Source organism: Fundulus heteroclitus, chromosome 19, assembly GCF_011125445.2.
Source record: "Fundulus heteroclitus isolate FHET01 chromosome 19, MU-UCD_Fhet_4.1, whole genome shotgun sequence".
NCBI classification, from domain to species: domain Eukaryota; kingdom Metazoa; phylum Chordata; class Actinopteri; order Cyprinodontiformes; family Fundulidae; genus Fundulus; species Fundulus heteroclitus.
In genome coordinates, this window is record NC_046379.1 from 5,980,495 (window position 1) to 6,004,377 (window position 23,883).

Genomic DNA, 23,883 nt, shown 5'->3' on the forward strand with positions numbered 1-23,883 from the left:
AACCTCAAAGATACAAATCACAGTTTTTTTTTAAAAAAAACAATATTGTTTAACAGGTTCAGCTGAAGTCTCGCACAGCACCAGGTATAGGCCACCAGATGAGCCAATCACAGGGTAATTGACGACAGGGCCCCGCCCACCTGTGCACCTGTGATCCAATCCGCAGCCTTGTCACAGGTAAAACCGGCCTCGGTTTCTCAAAAAAAGCGAGAAAAGCCGACAAAACCCGTTCTCTCAGTAGGGGACACTTTGTTTGTTGCTGCGGCCCTTATCCAGCGGTAGCGGAGGAGTTTTCCAGCCCAAAGAAGACGGGTCGGATTTTCAGTACCAACTCGAAAGTCCAGTTCGACCGACCAAGATGTCACAGGAGCATGACAAGTAAGTAGTGCTGACTCCCCACTCCGAGCCAGCCCAGCGATCATGTTGACCGTATTTTCATCTAAATACCGACTCTTATTATTTTGAGAGATGTTCACTAGATTTTTGCAGCTTTGTTCAGTTTTTATGGATTTTTAAGGATTAACTGTGTCCCGGAGCTCCTGCCTGGAGCAGATCCAACATTTTCTGGCACCTTTCAAGCATCGTTCATTAGGAATAACTATAAATTCAGCTTCTTCTTTTTTTTTTCTTCCTTTTTGCATCGGTAAGTTTTGCCCAATCGTTTGGCAGCCTGGCGCGGAGGTGACTAAAGCTCATAGTTTCCCAGGCTATGACGGCGCTTATTTCACCTGTCAGATTCAAGCCCGTACAGGTGTACCTCCACCTGTCGTGCGAGCAAGAGGCGCCTGTTGGAGAGCGTGTTGGAGATGGGCGGTTTAGTTTGATTTGTTAACAGTCCTGACGCTGTTTGTTCAGGGGAAGAAAAAAAAAAGCGATCATCCACAGAAGGCGTCTCTGCAGGGGTTCAGGGGCGCACTGGTCAGCAGCTTTTCTAAAAAAAACAATAACAAGGGGGGAAAAAATGTTGGATTTTATTCTTATTTCTTTTTTATGTTGGAGACGATTAAACTGCTCTCTGTGTGAATTTTGAGGGCAACAAAAACGAGACTTTTTTTTTCTTTAAGGGGAGTGAAACTGTACACCTGTTAGGCGTTGGCCCCAAACAGACAATGTAAGCAAGCAGCGCACTGTCACAAGCTCAGGTGGGTTTTACTACAGAAAACAAATAGTCTGTCAACCCAAAAAGGCTGAAAACACGAAGACGTTAATGCTTTATTAACTAGAAATTCAGAAACATACTTTACTTGTCTTTGTGTTAAGTGAAATACAATTTAAATATATATATTTCTGTCCGATTTTCTTAAATCTAACAGCAAATTATGTCCCTAATGAACTAAGGCATCTTATTGAGCTGCTTTAAAGAATACTTCAATCAGCTATTCTATTACTAATTATTACTCTGACCATATTGGAGAGAGGAGGAACAAGATGGATCTGTTGTAGATACTTGACATGGAAACTGAGCCACTGAGTCACACTTTTGTATAATGACTTGGTTGTGTAGGACAATCAGGAGCTTTACTTCATGATGTCATGCCTGGTGGTGAGTGTTTTTCTCAGGTTTAAGTAAAATAGGAAGGAGCATAAACAGTCAGATTTACTGTAAACAGCCAAACTCAGTGGGACGGGGGCTGTTTCATGCACGTAGCTGCTGAGTCTACTAAAAAAAAAAGATCCCCTTTACTCAGGTGTTAGGGCTAAAAAGGACATAAACAACTAAAGGAACATCAAGATGGGAGTATTTTTATATTTTATTTTTATTTATTTAACTTCTATGTATCCCTTCAGTTTAAGATCTCTTTTTCAAAGGAGATTTAGGCCAAGTGGGTGCGCTAATACTAAAAGTTTGATATATAACTCTTTAAAATGTGCTACAAAAAACTTGTCTAGCAATTCCGATTTTTAAGCCCAGGCTTTTTTAGATGCTTTTCACAAAATAAAGTAAAAAACGTTTATCTGTCTTGTCTTTCATCATTTGTTATTTATTTATTGTACCTTAACCATATTGTATTTTCAAGGTAAATGTATGAAATATTTTTAGCGGCATTTTTATGAGATTTTGCCAATATTTAAAGGAATAACTTTGTCGGCAATACTTCATCAAATAAGATAGTCTTTATTGATCTCACATTGGAGAAATATGATACTTTTGGCATTATAGTGTAAAAAATCTAATTGCATAAGCAAAATAAAACAGGTTGAAGCCAACATAATAGGAAAGAGGTCAGGCTGAACAAGTTTCTCTCTTCAGGTGCAAAAGTCTTGAAACTCTCCCAAAAAAGACAAAAGCATAAATTTTTACTGCAATCTGAAGCTGATTCCATGACGATGGTGCAAAATAAAGAGTAAGGCAAGTTTATTTGTGTGCATATTCATACACATGAAAGTTTAATGTGTTTCACTGGGAAATAATTAAAATTACCTTAAAAATAGTAATTGCATTAAAAATATAATGGCAAACTGTCACAGTAACAGAAGGAGAAATGTTCCCGCTCATTTTGCCGTGCTCGTTAAGCCGTTGCCTTAAAGGTCTCAGAAAATGGACGCAACACAAGTGGAAAAAGTTGTAGGCGGCAACCGTTTCACCAGAACTCATTATTTTTTTTTTCAGAAACAGGTTCTGTCTCAATAAAACAACGGCAGCAACGTCTTGTTGAAACGCAGGAATGCTGCATGGTCACCTCCGATCGGCTCGTCGGCCAATGACAGTCCCGGCAGTAGAGTCGTCCCACCGGATGAGCCTGTATCGCGTCTTTTTTTTTTTTTTTTTTTTTTTTCACTCCGAGCAAAATCTGGCTGAGATTTGTTGCACAATCGTTGAAAAGCCTGAACAACAAGTCCCGCGGATAAACAACCTCTCCACGGCTGATTTGTCACACTTATAACCTGTTTGTCGGTTTTTAACGAAGCAGTGATTTTTTTTTTTTAGTTCCTGGCTTGCTGAGCTGATAAACCGTTGTGCTAAATGCTCAAGAACCAAATGATGCAAATCTTTACATGAAATATTTGCTTCATTGAGCAGCTTTAGTCTCTAATTTAACTGCATGGGAAACATTTTAAAGAAAAACCAACCCTCTGCGCAGATGAACTAAAACGGCATCTCCCTTCCGCAGTAAGCGTGCGGTCTTGGTTCTCCAGAACAAGCAGGGATATGGCGGCCAGCGTCGGCCCTTCACCACAGAGGATGAAGCCTGGAAGTCTTTCCTGGAGAATCCACTGACGGCCGCCACCAAGGCCATGATGAGCATAAACGGCGACGAGGACAGCGCCGCGGCTCTCGGCTTCCTCTACGACTACTACGAGGTGAGAGACGAACGACCTTCTTCGCCAGGCCTTACGCCGTTTTTACGGACCGTTATGAAACATCTGCCAGGCAGAGTCCGTAACCGATCTAGCTGCCGGCGTAGGCGGCGGGATGACCCCGTGTTGTTGTTGGATGTGATGTGGTCAGACGCTGAGCGGCTGTGTTTACCTTCATACGCAGGTGCCCAGGGACAAGAGAACAATACAACCCAAGACAGAGTCGCTGGTCTCTGATGTGGATCCAAACAAAAGGTGAGCGGCAGACCTCTCCTAATAGCCCCCCCCCCATATGAATAAAAGCCCAGCACACAGCAGTGGACCTAAAACACACGTGACACTTCAATTCAATTCAATTCAATTTTATTTATATAGCGCCAATTCATGAAACATGTCATCTCAAGGCACTTTACAAAGTCAGAATCAATCATATTATACAGATTGGGTCAGATTATACAGATTGGTCAAATATTTCCTATATAAGGGAACCAGTTGATTGCTTCAAAGTGCCGACAAGCAGCATTCACTCCTGGAGAAGCGTAGAGCTACAGGGAGAGTCGTCTGCATTGTCCATGGCTTTGCTGCAATCCCTCATACTGAGCAAGCATGAAGCGACAGTGGGAAGAAGAAACTCCCCATTAACAGGAAGGAAAAACCTCCAGCAGAACCAGATCCGGTCTCAGTATGAACGGCCATCTGCCTCGACCGACTGGGGTTACAGAAGACAGAGCAGAGACACAACAAGAGAAACAAAAAAGCACAGAAGCACACATTGATCCAGTAATCTGTTCTACATTAGATGGTAATAGCGGGTGATCTGTCTTCCTTGGATGATGTCACAGTTAACAGAACTTGCTGAATGTTTTTGGGAATGATCTGCACATATGTTTAGTTTGAATGTTTCACTTTTTTTTCTTATTATTTGGATCTAATAAATATGTTTGCAAAGTGCAGTTTCGTCAAACACATATAGTCGCATCGTGGCGCTAATAGTTTATTCTAAGGCATCCGGGCCTTTTGGGATAACTGGTAGTGAGTGTTTTATACTTCCCTGTGGGCAAGTTTTGGACCGGTCTTCTCCGCTGAACTGTTTTAATTCGTCCGCTTGGACTGGCTGGTGGGCTTCGACGTGTTCTCTGGACGCGACGCCAAAGAACCGTTGAGCTTTAGGTCATGAACTGCTGGCCAGGAAACCTCCTTTTTCCGGTAGTGAGCAGGATTTATGGTTCCATCAATTCCGACGAGTCATCCCGGTCCTGAAGCAGCAGAGCAGGCCCACATCATCACACTACCACCACCATGTTTTCTTAGGTGTCGTTAGTTTTACACTAACGGGACATACACCTTCCTAAAAGTTCCACTTTTGTCTGATCAGTTCACATAATATTCTCAGAATATTCTGGGGGATCATCCAGATATTTTTGGGTAAATCTGAGAGGATTTTTTGGTCAGCAGTGGTTTTGACTTTTTGAACTGACCCATGGAGGTAATTTTTGCCCAATTTCTTATTTTTAAAGTATGGATTATTAAAGTATGTCTGATTTTACTGCTGCATCGTGAAGTCTGACCTTAATTGAGGCAAGTGGCCTGCAGTGCCTCAGATGTTGTTCTGGGTTTCATCTCTTGGAGCAATGCTGGTAGGCAGGCCACCCCTGTACCATGTTTTTTTTTTTCATGGATAACGGTTCTCACTGTGGTTCTCTCCAGTCCCTGAGCCTTAAAATATCTTCATGTTGTCAGAACGGTGATATTTAAGTGCTTTCTGATTGAGGTTTTTGAAATTGAACTCAGCTTTTCAAAAACGTTTTTTTAATCACAGTGACGTAATAATGGAGAGGAGTAATTTTTCACACAGCTCCAAGTTGAATTAGACTTTTTTTTTCCTTCATAAATTAAATCATCACGTGAAAACCGCTTCTTGTATTTACTCAGGTTATCTCTGTCTGCTGTTAAAATTAGTTTGAGGATCTGAAGTATTTAAATTTGACCCCCAAAAAAAATCTGCAAGTTGGTAATTACTATTAGCAGTGCTGTATATAATGTATTTTTACTTTAGTCAAACACATGGCTGTGCTAAAAACTTCTCCGTTACGTTAACAGAAAAAATAAAGGCAGACGTTCAAGGTGAATACCTTCTTAAATTAAAATTGTGTTAAACTTAGACTTAGGGAAATTGCGAACATTGCATAACTCTAGAAATATAGCAATTGTACCATACCGCCTGTATTTATAAAGAACTTTATAACAACAAAGGTCAACAAAGAACCACAGAGGGATAAATAAATGGCTTTAAGTTTGCTAACTGAAAAAAGTTTGTTTTTTTTACAGCCGCCCTAATTATTTGAGGATAAAACCACAACACAGACAGTAAAAATACAAATCCTCCTCTTTAAGAAACGCAGGCATTTCAAAATAATTGCTGAGTGCTTATAAGAGGAATGCTACATTTAACACGGTCTTGCTAGGCCACAGATGAAGTAGGGATCTCCATTTCTGTGCTGCAGGCACCAAATCCAGGCCAGACACTCCATAGTTCCTCTGCAGGAAGCTGGAATGGAGAGCAGGATCCAGGTCCTCAAAGCACCGGTCAACATTCTTCAGCTCACCCAGGACAAGAGGTCTCATTTCCCTTCACCAGGTCTGTCGACGCTCACGTAGAAAAAATGCACAGAGGCGTAACGTACAGAAGAAAAAAAATAAATAAACTTCCTGCTTACTGAGATCTGTTCTTCTAGACACGACTGTCACTGTGTCCATCGCCACAGTGCCCAACTACACGCCCGTCAAGACGGAGGTGCCCACCCACGGCTTCTCTGTCACGGTGCCGAACAACTGCGGCGAGACGGGCGGTCACGTGGGCGCCTTCGAGCGCCACCTCGCCCAGAGCGTGGTGCAGTGCAGCCCCAGCACCCAGGCCCGCACTCCCCCCGACTCCACCTTCTCAGAGGGCTTCAAGGACGGTTCCCAGGAGGCGAGTGTTTCGACTTCCCCCCCCCTCCTTCCAAATGCTCCTAATGGTTTCCCTGCTGCCACCCCCCCCCCTCCTCCACCTTTCCTTCACCTCTTCATTACTTTCCTCCATTTGCCTCTCCTCTGTCAGATCGCTCCCGTCACACAATGGGATATTCACCTGATCCCACGGGGCCGGCGGTGGGCTCAACCTTCCCTGGTTTTTATTTGAACATGCCAAAATAGTGGCCAGTGTGTTATTATGTCATTGTCTCACCAACACAATAAAGTGCTGTACTTTTCTCGTACAATAGCCAAAGTCTATTCTCCCTCCTCTTTCTCTACTTTAACCTGGAGGGGGATTACCTCAGATCCCGATAAAACCCCTCAGCACCGCAGCGGGGATGGGGGAACCAGGGTGCCGTTTCAGACATTTAAAAAATAAACTAAACCTAGATGGAAATAGAAGAACGGCGCGAACAAAAGACGGACGGCACAATATCAAACAATGACTGTTTACTGGATTTTAACCCAGTAAAGAAAGTCCCGTGCGTTTCCTTTGCTTTACTCCTTTTCCTCTTTGTGTTGCAGATGTTTGCCTTCCCAGGAGATCTCCAGTTACGCATGGCCGCCATGACACCCGAGGACTACACTCAGTTTGACACGGCACCGGGGTGAGTCGCGCTGTTTCCGATGACAGACGTACCCAGCAGAGGTTTGAGGCCAGTTTCTGATCTCAGATTTCTGCAAAACTTCCGATGCCAAATGTAGCCCAGTCCCAGTTTCCCTTCATTAATTATTATTATTACCAGCCCTGAAGATGTTTTATTTTTTTTTGTAGCCTTCGTGCTGGTAGCAGTTATTCATATTTGGAGCATAGGTGATGTCACATTGTCTGAGAGCAGACACAGGGTTTTATTAGTAATTGAAAACAGACAAAAATGATTGAAGTTTACCTATAAACTGGAGTTAGCATCAAAGGGACTAGCTCAGTTTGTGCAGTTTTTAGTGTGTATTCCTTGGAGAATGTAAAAACTTTCTGTTATTCTTTCTGAGATTTCCAAAAAGCTGAGAACATTTCCAAATTGAAAATGTTCTATTTAAGACAGAAACCGGAAGCTGAAAAGGTTCAAACAGGGCAGCTTCACTGTTCTCTGGTCAGCCTTCTAATTATCTACTATAAGTCTCATTCTCTCTCTTGTAGCCTGAACAACATGAATTTACATCTAATTAAAAAAAAGAACAATTTCCTCCTAGAAAAAAAAGCTTCTGTGCTTCCTCTCACTTCATTTTAAACTGCATAGCTATACATAAAAAGTTAGCCCCTCTCAGATCATTCTGTCCATAATCAACCAGGGCTTTATGCGTTATAATTGCCTGCATGTTGTGAAAGCACACACAGCCCGGGGTCTCGTTAAATCGACTTTTATCATTTGATCAGGTGTAAGGGGGCTGCATATTGCTCATGGAACCATGATCTCAAAGAGCCATTTGGGCCTTCTTCCTTTAGTAACAGGGTCTGCACCATAGTTGATTGGAAGAATGTGGGATTTGTTTGAGTTTCCAACTGGAAAGGTTAAGGTGAAAACAGTTTTCTGTCGTCAGCTCATTTGTGTGTTCATCTCTACTTCCACTCAGCACTTTCAGGAGAGACCAGACTCTTGTTTGTCACAGAAACATCAAATCACCAAATTCATATCAAGCTTTTTCGTTTATTTACACCGTCTGTCGGTGCCGCCGTAACAATTTCTGTAACGGGTAGAGCACGTTTTCCTGTGAGACCACGTTTTTTTATTTTTATGCTGAACACATCCTGTCCTTTTTTTCCCCTTTAGGAGTAACTTTGAGTATTCTCTTGAGGCATCCAAATCTCTGCGTCAGAAGACCGGCGACGGGACGATGACGTACCTCAACAAGGGACAGTTTTACCCAATCACACTCAGGGAGGTTGACAACAAAGGTATTCAGCAGCCCATCACAAAAGTCAGGGTAAGAAAGATTCAACTATTTACCTGAACCAAAAAAACTGCTACTGTTCCTATTATTACTGAATTAAACGCTCAAACCCATTAATCTCTTATTGTACGTTGGTGCCTTGTCAGAGTGTGGTGATGGTCGTGTTCGGGGAGGAGAAGTGCAGAGACGATCAGCTGAAACACTGGAAGTACTGGCACTCCAGGCAGCACACGGCTAAACAGAGGTGTCTCGACATCGGTGAGCATCCCAGCTGAAACTTGGTTGAACAATGAGGGACTAAAATGTCAGGAGTTCATGTTTAACTTGTCGACCGTTTTAAACAATGAGATTAATTCCTATGTTCGGGTGAGCCAGGCTTTAAGGACCAGAAATGAAAGCAGAAGTTTCTGAAACAGCAGAATTTCTAATCATCTCTATCTAATCAGCCGCTGTGTGCAGAAGAACAAAAATACAAAAAAAAAGGAACTAGAGATTGAGAAGTTCTTTCAGAAATGATCACAGGCGTAAACTTTTTTTTAACTTGGTTGTAAAGAAGTTTCTAAAGCTTTCAAGCAGCATCTAAAGATGGGGAAAAAAATGATTTTGTTAGTTTAACAATTGTAAACTTTTGCAGTTTTGATCATTTCATGCTCAACTTCATCACACAATGGAGCTTCCTACCTTCCTTCCTTCTTTCCTTGCTTTCTTTGTGCTCAGTAATTTTCTTCCTTTATTCCTTCATTCCTTGCTACCTGTCTCCCCATCCTTCCTAACTTTCTCCCTCCCTCTTTTCCTTCCTCCCTCCCTTCCTTCCTACTGTCTGTCCTCCCACGTCTTTCTGTTCTTTCCTTCTTTCTGTTTTTTCATTCCTGTTTTCTGCTTCCCTTTCTTCCTAGTGCATTTTGTTGTTTTCTTCCTTCCTTCCTTCCTTCCTTCCTTTCTTTCTTTCTTTCTTTCTTTCTTTCTTTCTTTCTTTCTTTCTTTCTTCCTTCCTTCCCTCCTTCCTTCCTTCCCTCCATGTGTCCTTTCTGCTTTGTTTCCTGACTTCCTTCTTACTGTTTGTCTTTCTCTTTCCTTTTTTTCCATTCCTTGTGTTCTTCACTTCCTCCTTTCTTTCCTGGTTCCCTTTCTTTAATTGATTTTTAATTTTTTTTATTTATAAAATATACCCTGAGGAGACCAAAATGCATAACAATAAAATAACACTTTACATGAAAAAAAACAAAATAATTCAGTTTTAAAAAATGTGCGGAGCCTTTCTGAACAACTGCATCTTCAGTTTGCTTTTAATAAAAAGGCCCAGTTCTGTGGTGGCATTAAGGTCCAAAGGAAGCTGGTTCCAGAGCGTGGGTGCCACCACAGAAAGGGCCCCGTCCCCCCAGTGTTTAATAGTGCCTTTATATAGGAAATTTTTGACCAATCTGTATATTATGATTGAATTTGACTTTGTAAAGTGCCTTGAGATGACATGTTTCATGAATTGCCACTATATAAATAAAATTTAATTGAATATTGAATTAATAGAAGCTGACCAGATGACCTTCCTTCCTTTCATCTATATTTTCTATGTCCTTCTTTTTTAATACCTTTTGTCTTTCTTTCTGTTTTCTGTATTTATTCTACACTGAAAACCTGTACACTGTAGAAATATCTACCATAGATTCAAAGTGAATTTAAGCTTAGTTTCAAAATGAATGCAAAGGTTGGAAAAGTTTAATTTCTTTTTATTTTTTTGTACGTGAAAAATGTGTAGGAAGCCTAAATCATTGAGCAATTAGTGGGATAAAGACTTGCAGAGCAGAAAAATCTATTTCTTGTATTAACTTTGTTCTTTAACGAGCCTAATGGCAATATTTTGTATTAAACAACATCAAATACAATTTTTTTTGCTGAACCTAGTAGCCATTTTACATCTGCCATTTACTTCTGAAATAATCAGTGAACTGATGTTTTATTTTTTTATTTTTTCCCCAGCTGACTACAAGGAGAGCTTCAACACCATCGGCAACATCGAGGAGATTTCCTACAACGCAATATCCTTCACGTGGGACACAAACGAGGAGGCCAAAGTAAGACGTGATATAGAAACTTAAACACAAAGAACAGAAAAATGACTTCAGCTCTAATATCCCACAGTCTCTGTCCCATAGTTTCTGTATTTCTGTTTCTAATATCCTACAGTCTCTGACGGTAAATAAATAACAAACCTGCAGCTCGTCTTCCTCTCCCTGCGGTTGCGCTCGGCTGCAAACATAAAGTCACATGAAGGCACCGTTTTCTGCAGAATCCAGGATGTTAGCTTGAAGTCTGTTTAAAGGCTCATCCTTGTTTGTTTTTATCACCTTGTGATGTGTTTAACCTCCCCGCTGTCTTGTTGTTTTAAACTATGCTTCAGCGAGAGATTACGTTACAGATAAAGGACGTGTTTGTGCGTCTGAATGGACGTCCTTGTATCTTTTAAAATGCCTTCGAGTGTTAGACCCCGAGTAGGGAGAAGGTTTCTGCCCCTGCTAGTGGGTTAACGGTGAAATGCTGAGTTTAGGCGTTAAGTTGAGAAAATTGTGCCGACGTAAGCTGAGACGTGCAGGTGTGTGATTGTGTGGTTTGCCCTCAGGGTGATAATAAAGCATGATACGGGTATTTGTCGTGTATTTGCGAAGGGCAGCCCCTCGTATGCTTTTTGTCTGTGTGTTTTGTCTTTGTTGGCTTTCTTCCTCTCTGATGTACAACAAAACTTACTGTTAATCCCAAATGATGATGGTGGAGTTTTTAAAACACCCAAAAATTGTGGCAAAATACTCTTTTAGAACATTCAATGTGTATATATATATATATATATATATATATATATATATATATATATATATATATATATATATATATATATATATATATATATATATATATATATATATATCCTTTTAAAAACTGGCTTTAATCCTGAAGAGTTCACATTTCTTTGTGTGCACTTTGTGTTCTTGCAGCTTTTAATCGATATACTTGAATGCATTTTGTTATATAATCTGAAATTTAATTGATCTGAGATGGATAACTCACTGACCCTCGCTGTTAGTTGTCTTCAGGCCCTCTGTTGTGATTACGGGTTCTGTCTACACAATTTCAACCTGTTTAGTAAAACCATCTGGACAAAGAAGAAAACGTGTTGTTACTGTAGTTGACCACAGGAGGACAGCATAGAGCACGTAATGTTGCCAGAGCTGCGGAGGTTTGTAGCTGTTTTGCTGATGCAAGGGAATCAAAATTAAAACTTACTTCAAAGTTGGAGATTAGCGTCTTTAAAAAGGCTGCAACTAATCATTAGTCTACACCCATATGCCCCCCCCCCCCCCCCCCCCCCCAAAAAAAGCAATTTGATCTTTTTTACAGTTAATGTTTAGATTTACCGTATTTTTAGGAGTGTAAGCGCACTGGATTATGGAGAAAATTCAAGGATTTTAAGTACGCCTTATAGTCTGAAAGATACGGTACTATCAAAATAAAGACACATTTTAACAGCAAAGATTTACATTTTCAAGAATGTATGTATGTAAAAAGTGCCTTATTGGCATATGTATTCAGAAATAAAAAGCGCCTGGTTTTAAAAAAAAAATGTAACAATAAGTTATGATTATTATTATTATTAGCTCATCTGTAGAACTTGGGTGTCATCTCTGCAGATTAGCATCATGCATACTGCATGTTTTGCTGTGGTTTGCAACAGAACCTTAGAGAATAGAAGTACACTTGAAGTACTTCTATACTCTACTACTTTGGTCTTTGAGAATTTTAAAGAATAGGATACTTTAACCACCATGTTAGTAACAGACACTGAGGCAACTGATGACCGGATCTGAACAGAACTTACACACAATACGGCTCTACTCTTAAGATCTGTCACTGTTTTCTGTCATTCATCTCATTTTTCTTCAAACTTCTGTCCACAGATCTTCATCTCCGTCAACTGTCTGAGCACCGACTTTTCCTCTCAGAAGGGGGTGAAGGGTCTTCCTCTGAACCTGCAGATCGACACCTACAGCTACAACAACCGCAGCAACAAGCCCATCCACCGCGCCTTCTGCCAGATTAAAGTGTTCTGCGACAAGGGAGCTGAAAGGAAGATCCGAGATGAGGAGAGGAAGCAGTCCCGCCGGAAAGGGAAGGTCCCAGACCTCAACGCAGGCCTGGCTTGTGAGTCACGTATCACATTAAAACTAATGATAACGACACCTTCTAAACCAGAGACGTCTGGGGCATCTTAACTGGGTAAAAGAGAAAAAGGACTGGGGAGGGCAATACCCTCTTCTCAGGTGAGAGTAAATCTTGCCTTTCAGTGGGGTGAAGGTTAGGGTTTCCAAGGGTTAGGGATTTGGGGAGTCATTAGCTACCGTGTTTTAACAAGTAAGAAGTCAACACAGCTGTCTACCAGTCAATTTTAGGATAACCTCTGAATTAGTCAGAGGTAAATTTTAGAGCACTTCATAGGTCCTTCAGCCAAACCTTTATGGATATGCGGATTTGATTTTCCAGCAGGACTTCCCCCTATGTAATGAGTACAAAAAGTATCTTTAATGAGCACGGTATGCTGTAGCTAACTGGCCAGCAAGCTGACCTGACCCCCACGGAGAGTCTAAGGGATGTTGTCAAGCTGAAGGCCACTTTCAAAGCAATCTGGGCATCCATGAATCTCTCAGTGGAGGCTGATCACCTTCAAGTCCTGCTGCACTGAAGCAGTAATTCATGCGTATCAGTTCATTCTGAGTGCATCCAGTGTACAGTACAGGAACATACTTTCTTATAAGGCCATCACTTCTGTATTGTTATTTATTTATTTTTGGTGTTTCACTGTCAGACTTTTTCCTTCCACTAAACCTTCCATTAATAGACTTGGATAACATCAGGTGAACACTGAGCTTCTCTAGCAATGGCCTTTTATGGTTCACGCCTGTGATTGTTGCTGGACAGCTTTCATGTCATAAGGTCTCCACAATGATTACGTAGACTGCAAAATAATAACTCTGTACTAAAAAATATTTTATTGATCTCATATAATAATCAAATGTTTATAGAAACTAAATGTTGAGTTTTCGTTAGCTGTAAACCACAATTATCAGACGTAACAGAAAAGCTTGAAATAAATCCAAGTGTAATTAACCTGACTTTTAATTCGTGAATTAAAAGTAAAATGTCAGTTATATTGAAATTATCTGAAATAAGATCCTGCAGATAAACCACAACGACCAGCAGGTGGTGCTGTAGGCCAGAACAAGTGTCCAGTCATTTCTTCCCGATGGAGCATTTAAAAATAAATTCAGCCGACCAATGTGGTACTATAATATCAGTTATGAATATTAAACAATAAAGAAGATCAACAAACACTATAAAAGATCAACAATTAAAAGAGATACGTGAATTGACGTATAAGGTCTCCACAAGGATTATGTAGGCTGCTAAATAAAAAATGGTGTACTAAAAAATATTTTATTGATCTCATATAATAATCAAATGTTTATAGAAACTAAATGTTGAGTTTTCGTTAGCTGTAAACCACAATTATCAGATGTGACAGAAAAGCTTGAAATAAATCCAAGTGTAATTAACCTGACTTTTAATTCGTGAATTAAAAGTAAAATGTCAGTTATATTGAAATTATCTGAAATAAGATCCTGCAGATAAACCACAACGACCAGCAGGTGGTGCTGTAGGCCAGAACAAGTGTCCAGTCATTTCTTCCCGATGGAGCATTTAAAAATAAATTCAGCCGACCAATGTGGTAATATCAGTTATGAATATTAAACTATAAAGAAGATCAACAAACACTATAAAAGATCAACAATTAAAAGAGATACGTGAATTGACGTATAAGGTCTCCACAATGATTATGTAGGCTGCTAAATATAAAATTGTGTACTAAAAAATATTTTATTGATCTCATATAATAATCAAATGTTTATAGAAACTAAATGTTGAGTTTTCGTTAGCTGTAAACCACAATTATCAGACGTAACAGAAATGCTTGAAATAAATCCAAGTGTAATTAACCTGACTTTTAATTCGTGAATTAAAAGTAAAATGTCAGTTATATTGAAGTTATCTGAAATGAGATCCTGCAGAGAGACCAAAACGACCAGCAGGTGGTGCTGTAGGCCAGAACAAGTGTCCAGTCATCTCTTCCCGATGGAGCATTTAAAAATAAATTCAGCCGATACTATGGTACTATGATATCAGTTATAAATATTAAACTATAAAGAAGATCAATAAACACTATAAAAGATCAACAATTAAAAGAGATACGTGAATATGACCCCTTTATAAGTGTTTGATCTGATTTTTATTACATATGTTTCCAACAAATAGCTATTAAAGGCATATTTATTGCAATATTTAAAAAGGTTGTCCTGATTCCTTGGTAAAGCGAATCTCTCTGTGCTTCCCTCTCAGTCCCAGATGTTAAGGTCAACCTCCTCCAGAAGAGAAACGATGTGACCATCTTCAAGACCTTGGGCGACCTTGAGACCCAGCCCGTCCTCTTCATTCCTGACATCCACTTCTCCACCGTGCAGCGCCACGTGAGTGCCTCGTCTGTACTTCTGTTTCATCAAACAAAGAAATAGACCAGGCTTTTCTATGCCATTCCCCCAATAATAAACACGGTTCTGGTGGTCCATAAACAGTTTGTTTTTCCGCCTCCATCCGCCCCATCTGCCAGCTGGGTCGAGGTGACCTGCCTGCGCGCTTATTGGCAGGAACGCGGAGTTCTTGCTTTCCAGCTTTGATAGGAGGCCTACACGATGATGGCAGAGTTTCAGACTGCTTATTCATAAGATGAATCATTCACCGAGTGACTCAAAACAAAGCAGGAGTGGAAAAACAAAGTTCCCGTACGACCGTCTTAAAGCCGTGTGCTCGTGCGCTCGCAGCAAAGAGAGTAAACGCTCTTAAAGGCGAGGGGGAGCCGTGTGGCTTTCTTATTGATTTGCAAACGCTGCGTGTGGAAACATGTTAGCCAGGAAAAGGTACAAAAGAGCCAGATATTCAGTTCTTCTTGGAAGCTGTGGGCGTGACTGAGGGGTTTATCAGTGTTCAGCAGCAGCACGTCTTCTCTGCGTGCGTGGACTCTGAGCTTTGCTTCCAGCAGCCGGAATGACCCCTTCATGCTGCACGTACTTTATGATACAGAGCATGGGCTTGTATGAGAAGATGCACACCTGACAGGCACTCTTTGGTTTGCTCTGGGGCGGGTAAAGAACAGCACATTGCTCATTTTCGTTTTATCATTGACATATCTGACTCCCCGTTTTAACTATATACTGCACTGTGGTGCAATTGTCAGTGCTGTTGCATTGCAACAAGAAAGTCCTGGGTTCAAATCCAGAATTCAGGTTTGCATGTACACAGGTTCTCTCTGGGTGGTTTCAGCTTTTGTCCCACAGCCCTAAAGGTTAATTGGGCTTTCTAAATTGCCCTTGGAAGTGCCTGATAGTTTGTCTCTGGGATGGATTGGAGACCCCTGGACATAGACACCTGCCCCCCACCCCAGCCACGTGGATGAGCAGAGAGGGACAATGGATAGATGGATTTTAACCATGACTGCCCCCTGCTGGTCATTTATGAAGCAAATTGATCCAAGTCCAACAAAATATTTTCTTTGCTGTTGTTGTTTGCTTTGCTTTAAAGATGTGGAGGGGGGGGGGGAGTTATTATTTGGGATGCTCAGGAGAGCAAACTTGACAAACGCAGTCCAAACATATTAGTCCGATAAGCAGAGTTCACTGTCTTTGCTCCCAGAATAGAAAGTTTATCAGCAGTGCTGCCGATCAATACACACACAGCCGCCTCTAATCCATCACAGCAGTTTTCCAAGAACAAAAAAAAAACGATGATGGTTTACTAATTATTGCCATTTCAAACCTTTAATAAGCTAACATTGGTGGTGAGGTTATTTGGATATGATCACCTCTTTGTCAGTGCAAAATAGAAATATTCACATTTTGTCTTCTTATTGATATTTTATGTCATAGACCACAAAGTGATGCATGTTTTTTACCGGCAAAAATGGGATTAGTGTGGCACGCACTCTTATTATTCCACACTGAGTCGGTACTTTTCAGATTGCCTTTCAATTTCCAGCTATAGGTCTTTTGGGGTAGGTCTCTACCACCTTCACACATCCACAGACTAAACATTTTGACCACTTTCAGTTGCAAAACTGTTAGATTGGATTTACACTACCTGTGAACATCCACATCCAAATCTTGCCAGCCAGAGATTTTAAATTAGATATAAATCTGGACTTTGACTAGGCCATTCTCTGCTGTGATCCCATCGTAGTTCAGGTTGATGGTGTAGGGTTGTTGCTGGAAGGTGGACCTCCACCACAGAGTCTGGAGGATGTTAGCATTAGCTTCCTACCAAATATTACATTTGCATTGTAGCCTAAAACACTACAGTGTGGTCTCATCTGACAATATCCCCTTCTTCCACGTGTTTGCTTTGCCTCTGTATGGCTTGTTGCATACAGAAAATGAAACTTCTTATGGCTTTCCTCTTACCACCCTTTCATAAGGGTCATATTTATGGAGTGCATGAGTAAATACATTTTTTTTACCACCGGAGTTACTGTAGCAGCTTCTCTGACTAGCGGCCTGTCAGTTTACACGGACCTCCATGTCTTGGTCTCGGTCTGCAGGTTGTCCATCCTGAAGCTAACTATTCATAGAATACATATGCATCCGACACTTTTACTTTGTTTAATTTTGAATATTTGTCCTCTGATTTTGAGAAATACTCTTATAAAGCTAGAAATGACCCGGGTACCGCTGTGAAGGCCCAGATCTAAACTTTGGCCCCATCCAGCACCGGGAGTTTTTATATCTGTATATTGGTTGTTTGCTGTTGATGGTGATAAAGAGTAAATGGGTAAACCCAGGATTCCTGTGTTTACTTTTCCCCTTTGACAAAAGTGACTGATTTAGCTGTATCCAGTGTTTGCACAGTTAAAAGCGTGTATAAAAAAAACATTACGACTGGATATATGGCTTTTTAGTCGCAATTTATGAGTAAATATCTGTTTCTTTGCATTCTACAGTCCTTCCCTGCAGAGGATGGAGAAGATGGGTAGGTTTCCTGATTTTACACTTGATTTACTGTTGAGCTCAGACCTATACACTGCAAAAACCGATCTAAAAATTAGTTAAATCATTTTAAAATGTGTGTATTTGTCCTTGATTTGAGCAGGTAAATAAGATTATTTGCCAATGGAATGAGTATTTTGACCCCTAAAATAAGATAATTAGACATCCTGCACTTGAAATAAGACGATGGAGATCAGTTGTTCCTATTTTAAGTGCAAAAATCTTATTCCATTGGCAAATCATCTTATTTACCTGCTCAAATCAAGGACAAATACACTCATTTTAAGAACATTTTACTTACTTTAAGTTCCGTTTTTGCAGTGTACAAAGTAAAACCGGTGTAGTGGTGTGTTTTCTGTTTCTATGAAAGGCTTGCAGATTTTACATTACCTTGGTGCTTGTGTTGCATGGCGTGTTAACTGTTTGCAGCAGCTGTTTAATCATTGCTGTGTGGATAATATGCATCTGTTCCCAATGCAGCTCAGGTTTGAGGAGATTACCCTTCAGCGATGATGAGTTTGGGTCACCGCCGAACAAGATGGCAAGACCGGACGAGCCCAAGAAAGGTACCAGATTTGTGTTTTTTGTTTAAACAATTATGTTTTTTTTTTTTTTTCTGCTGGGCGAAATTATGAAACTGTTTGCACATGCAAGTCCCTGTGTGTTTGCTGCGGTCAGCCTCTGAAGTCCCCCACCTCCACCCTCCCCACTGCACATGTACTCTCTGGGCCATGTGTTTGTTCCAGGTCTTTCAAAATACACACAGACACACACACACACAGGTCTGAGACCTTTAGTGACCTAACAAATATCACCGATCACTCAGGGAACACGCACCAGGAGGCAAGCTGATGCCCTTTACCCTACATCCTACTGCAAAGCAGGCAGCTCATTATAAACATGGAGAAACATGTTTTTATTAAACTGTAAAGATGGCTGGAGTTTATTAAAACATGTTTTGTTATAGTCAGTAACTTCACAAACAGAAGCAGTATTATTATCAGGAGTTTAGTTCTAAATTGGGCCAAAGAGATTTAATTGAAACTGGTCTGGTGCCGTCCAAGATGATCCAGAAGAATGATCCAGTAGAGGGGATTTGTAGTTTTAGGTTTTTAACAGGTTGGTTAAAAAGTGTTTGTTGCTTCTCAAAAATTATGTTTGGTTCTGAATTAACGGGACTTTTCCCCTGGGTTGTGCCTCCAAAAAGCAGCGGGTGAGACTCAGAGGAAAATTTCCACTCTGGTCAGGAGCAAGTTCATGCAAACAGATCACCTGTCAAAAATCAGGAAGTAACTTTAACAAAAGCCCAAAAAAAACACACAGATCCCACATGAATAATGACAAATACGATGAGATTCTGGCATCCTGGCCAGATGAACCACCGCAGCTGACTCGGAGGAGCTGCAGGTCTTCTCCAAACTCCCCCCTCAGCCTAATATCAGCCTTGGTGTGAGACCTTGCAGAGAAGGTCCTGGAGTTCAGGGCCTGGATCCTGGTGCTCAACCTAAGCCAAGGAGGCGGGGAGGGGGCCTGGCCAATCTTATTTTGGGCACCGTAATCTGGCTCTTCAGGCTATTTTAAAATTTTATTCTATGAATTTTGACCCCATTTCTCAGAGAAGTGTGCCTACACGTGACTGGGATTGTCTCCATTTGGACAGGGGTATTATTATCCAGCTCGCCACTCCCTTTTAATGACCGGTCTAGTAATGATTCAAATGTCAAAAACTTTTTTTTTTTTTTTTTTCACACACTGGTACGCACAGATTGAATATCCAGCACTATCAACACCTCTGTCTGTAGGAGGTGAATCTGAATTATTTTTTGCCTTGCCTCTAGTCATCAGGGTTTGGAGGGCAAACTGACAGGATCACTGCAGGATCAGAAATATTGTCCAATCTGGATAAAAAGGAAATACTTTTTTTTTTATTACACAAAACAGTAATTTTTAAAAACAAAAGAAACAAATCCTTGAGGAACAGGCTCTTGAGGGTCTGAGTGTGGTTCTGGTGGGACACATAATGCCGTGGGCCGGTCCTCCTTTTGACATTTCGTACACGCAACCTCGTCACACTGGTTTAAATTACTCCTCATTGTTTTGTTCAATGTTAGTTGTATGACTTCAGTCATGATTGATCCTATTTTCTTAATATCATTGCAAATCTGAAGTCTGGTAATTGCATTTTCTCTTGTAAATGTAATTTCCCCAAGCTTGTATTATGAGTATTTTCAAATATAATAACCTCTCTCATCGTCTTTCTTTTTTTTTCCTCGTTTTCCGCCTCACAGTCCTGCTGTACGTTCGCAAGGAATCAGACGAGGTGTTCGACGCCCTCATGCTGAAGAATCCCACGCTGCAGGGCCTGGTGGAAGCTGTGAGTTCCTCTCAGTTTTTTTCTGGCTTACTGTGGACTTTCTGTCCCTGTGTGGTGTTGCTGGTGTAAAGTTTTACGCCGAGTAGCCAGAGGCCCGGCTCAGCTCTCACGTACGTCTGAGCAAACGCATTATCGAGCTGAGCAGACGGCGACGGTTAAAGAGGAGGACTTTAAAGTCAAGACAAAGAAGATAGAAATAACCTTTAGCCTATTGTCCTAGGCTAAAAGTTGTTGGTTGGGAGGAGGGACCGGAAAAATGTCAGAACAAACTGTCTCGAAGGCAGCGATGCTAGTTTAGATGTTATCGGTGTTCAAAAGGTCATGTGTAGAAGGTATGTAAAGCATTTGAGTTTCAAAGGGTTAGCGCAGGAACTTCTTGTTCTTGGGTTTTTGCTTGTTCTGGTTTTTCAGCACTCATGAGGTGCAAAGCCTTTAAATCCCTGTACATCTGAGGCCCGGCCAGCCTCGTAAGGCCCAAAAGAGTTTGGGAGTTTTTTTTAAAGGGCCCGAGTTAAGGTTAAAGAGGCCAAAGTAAGGATGAGCACAGATGTGGTTTAATAGGGATCCATGTGTGGAATGGAGATCTGACACAGTTTCTTCTTCACCAGGTTTCAGAGAAGTACGATCTACCTCTGGATAAGATTGAAAAAGTCTACAAAAAGTGCAAGAAAGGGTGAGTGACTCCAGAACATTTTCACACCACACCTGAAACTTCACGGAGAACCCACAAGTTGACTATGTATTTGTTTGACTGTGTGCTATTAGGCTTCCAGCTGTGTGCAAATCTCATATTTTCACATTACAACAACAAAGCTCCATGTAATATATTGGGACTTTTTTGTTTGTGACAGACCATCAAAGGGTGGTGCATGAATATAAAGGTGGAGGAAAATTAATATATGATTTTTAACACTCCTCTTGATAGAACCAATAGTTTCTACAGCTGAAAGTTTTTTTTGGGATGTGTCTGCCAGCTTTGCAGAGTCAGATTGCATGTAAAGTGTCTCTGGACATCAGCTTCCTAATCTTGCCACAAAGGTGCATTTAGGTTTGGACTTTGACTGGGCCATTCTGTTGCATCTTGGGTATCAGGTTAAATAGGTCTGGACACATAGGCTCCATCCAAATACCCTTATATGACTCCAAAAAGGGAACTAAAAGTAAGTAACATTTTCTTGAAATTAGTATAGTTTTCCTTGATTTGAACAGCTAAATAAGACTATTTGCCAATGGAATGAGAATTTCTACCCCTAAAATAAGATAATTAGACATCCTGCACTTGAAATAAGATGAGGGAGATGAATTGTTGTTATTTTAAGTGCAAAAATCTTATTCCATTGGCAAATAGTCTGATTTACCAGCTCATATCAATGAAAAATACACTAATTTCAAGAGGATTTTACCTACTTCTAGCCAAAGCAGAAGTGCTTCAGCAGTCGCCATGAGAAGTACTGTCTGCACTGCAAAAACAGACCTAAAAATAAGTAAAATGTTCTTAAAATGTGGGTTTTTGTCCTTGATCTGAGCAGGTAAATAAGATTATCTGCCAGTGGAATGAGTTTTTTGACCCCTAAAATAAGATAATTAGATAAACTGCACCTGAAATAAGACAATGGAGATGAGTTGTTCCTATTTTAAGTGCAAAAATCTTATTCCATTGGCAGATTATCTTATTTAGCTGCTCAAATCAAGGACATATACACTCATTTTAAGAAAATATTACTTATTTTTAGTTCCGTTTTTGCAGTGTGAATAGTCCAGGCAACAAGGAAGGAAGTAGGAAAAGGAGCCTGTATGCTTCCTCTCACGGCTAGTTTTACCTAGGAACCTTACTGGCACTAAGGAGCCTTTGAGGTATCCCACAATCCTTTGCGTGACATGACGTATGTGCACAGCCCCTTCACAGAAATCAGCGAAAATGTCCGCATAGAAGAGAGGGTCTACTTTGTAGTTCATTTGCGGAAGGCTGTAGCCCCGGATTTGGCTAGAATCATCCATTTGCGTAATGACATCGGAGTTAAAGGCCGTCCGAAATCAGCACAGCAGGCCGAAGCTCCTTTCTTACCTACGATAGAGTTCTTAATGTTGACGCCATGAAGGGTCTAGGAACAGGAGCTGGAAGCTATAATTAAGGGTATTCAGATGGAGCTTTAAACTCTAATCCATTTTGCTTTCCCTTTATAATTCTGTGCTACCTTGAGTTTGATCTATCAGTTAAAATCCCAGTAAAATACATTGAGGTTCGTAGCTGTTACCTGACGAAATTTCTAAAATTTCAAGGGATTTGAATACTTTTGCATTGCATTGTATCTTACGGGTATGAACAAACCCACAGAGACATTTTTTTTGTCATAATTCATTCTCAAGGGGCACATTTGCACAGAGCTGAAGTAATTAACTTTATGTTAACAAAGAATGGCACAATGATGAGACTAAAACATTTCCAGCAACAAATTATACATTATTTTGTTCCCCATTTTGTTGTTCCTAGTATTCTGGTCCACATGGATGACAACATCATCAAGCACTACTCCAATGAAGACACCTTTCAGATCACCATGGAGGAGCAGGGAGGCATGTACAAACTGACTCTGACAGAGATCTGATTCAAACATCCACACACAGACGGAGGATGTCTGTAGCCGTCAGGTTTACACTCCTGGCTTTGCAGGGATAATGGACTTGATCTAAAACCTGTAATCACGTCATGTAAAATAGTCCTCAAATTGGTACATCAAAGCCGGAGCCTTTAAAAAGATGACGATGATGGTTTAAAAAAAAAAACGTAAGTTATACAGGTCATTTATTGCCAAGCCTCCTATGTGCACACAAAAATTAAGTAAGGATTTATGTGCGTTTGTGTTTTATGAGAACAGGAGCTGCAGCTTGTATATTAGTGCTTAGTTTTATGCAAACTGTTGAGGGTTGCGGAACGGTTTGGAAGCTGCTATACCTCAAGCTATGCAAGCAGCAGTTTTTTTTTTTATTATTATTCAGAGGTTTTGGAATTTAATTATGAAAATATAAACATCTCTTTTTTCCCTCCACAAAGTCATAGCACTGATGACTGCAACCTGCAAAGTTAGAAATTTCGCATTTTAAAATTTGTATTATTACTAAACAGTATAGCAGTATTTCGAATGTCATCACTTCGTAGAATACTGTAAATGTTTGTATTTTTTTAGGGTAAGATTTAGTTATGAAAGATGTGTTTCATTAAATTAGTTTAAAAAAAAGAGGCTTTTGTTAAGTATTACAATGTTTGTATTGATAAAAGTGCTGAACTTCAGCCTTTCTGTATGTTCTTAATGTCTATAGGTCAGTAAATACCTAGTATCTTTCTATCAGTCTTTCAGGCTGTCATGATAGTGCAATACTAATCAGGCTCAGGCAAATTCAGAAAATAATAGTCCTCTATTGCCATAAGATACATGCTGATCTTTGTCTTTTTTATGGAAATATTGTAAATAATATTTGGAAAAGGATCTGTATAACTTCTTTTTTTATATATCTCAGTACTTATTGTGTATATATTTATTAAGAAAATGGATGTGGGTTCTTTATATATAACCAGTTTTCTATCACTACTTTAATTATTAATAAAACTTTTGTATGACTTTCCACCAATGCTACAAGTCGAAGGTTCTGATAAAGTGCCCAATAAAGCTCAAACCAGCAGCCACTTTTGAAGTCTGAGTCTGATTATTTCTCATATTTTCTAATTTCATGATACAGTTGAATAAAACGGTCTGCCGAAACAGCTGCTATCGGATCTTAACTTGTGCAGTGCATGGAAGAAACGGCAGTGACGCTGTTCTGGCAGAAACACAAAAAAGCACCACTCACACAGTTTCAGTCTAGAATAATAAATGATGCAGACATTATTGCAGAAGTGAAAATTGTGGAAGTGGTGGGCTGCCGCTGCTACAGTACCCTCTCGTTAGATGCTAAATAACATAGCGACTTAACAGTAACTTTACTGAAGCAGGGGAAACCTTCTTTGCTGCAGTACTGTGCAATAATGTTCAACCTCTGGGACAGTTTTGCTGAACTACTGCAGTGCAGCTACCTGCTACAGAAAGTTAGACAAGTGTTTGTTTTATACCGCAAGGAGTCATTGCCTCAAAAACCTGAAAATATCTTCCAGTATTGTGTTCCGACGTGCAGAGAAAT

The 23,883-nt window shown here is 40.3% G+C and overlaps 1 protein-coding gene across 2 annotated transcripts; it reads left to right on the plus strand.

Annotated features, from left to right (window-relative positions):
• The first annotated feature begins 219 nt into the window (after positions 1-219).
• Positions 220-23,400, plus strand: grhl1 (grainyhead-like transcription factor 1). 2 transcript variants are annotated; one of them, XM_012864568.3, is made up of 16 exons: positions 220-378; positions 3,114-3,303; positions 3,485-3,555; positions 5,805-5,938; positions 6,036-6,271; positions 6,841-6,923; positions 8,085-8,238; positions 8,352-8,463; positions 10,180-10,274; positions 12,150-12,393; positions 14,644-14,771; positions 17,291-17,319; positions 17,817-17,902; positions 19,625-19,710; positions 20,319-20,383; positions 22,202-23,400. In XM_012864568.3, exons 1-16 carry the CDS (start codon positions 359-361, stop codon positions 22,314-22,316), a joined length of 1,848 nt encoding a protein of 615 aa, XP_012720022.2. In that variant the 5' UTR covers positions 220-358; the 3' UTR covers positions 22,317-23,400. The 2 variants fall into 2 exon arrangements, with proteins under 2 accessions (XP_012720022.2, XP_012720023.2); XM_012864569.3 differs by lacking the exon at positions 220-378 and adding an exon at positions 480-643.
• The last annotated feature ends 483 nt before the right edge of the window (positions 23,401-23,883 follow it).

What these genes read in the sequence shown, in the direction of transcription:
- grhl1 (XM_012864568.3), top strand. Translation starts at nt 359, where the DNA reads ATGTCACAGGAGCATGACAA. An exon ending in GATGTGGATCCAAACAAAAG is followed by an intron (nt 3,556 to 5,804) that starts GTGAGCGGCAGA and finishes TCTGTGCTGCAG; the next exon opens with GCACCAAATCCAGGCCAGAC. An exon ending in CAGTTTGACACGGCACCGGG is followed by an intron (nt 6,924 to 8,084) that starts GTGAGTCGCGCT and finishes TTTCCCCTTTAG; the next exon opens with GAGTAACTTTGAGTATTCTC.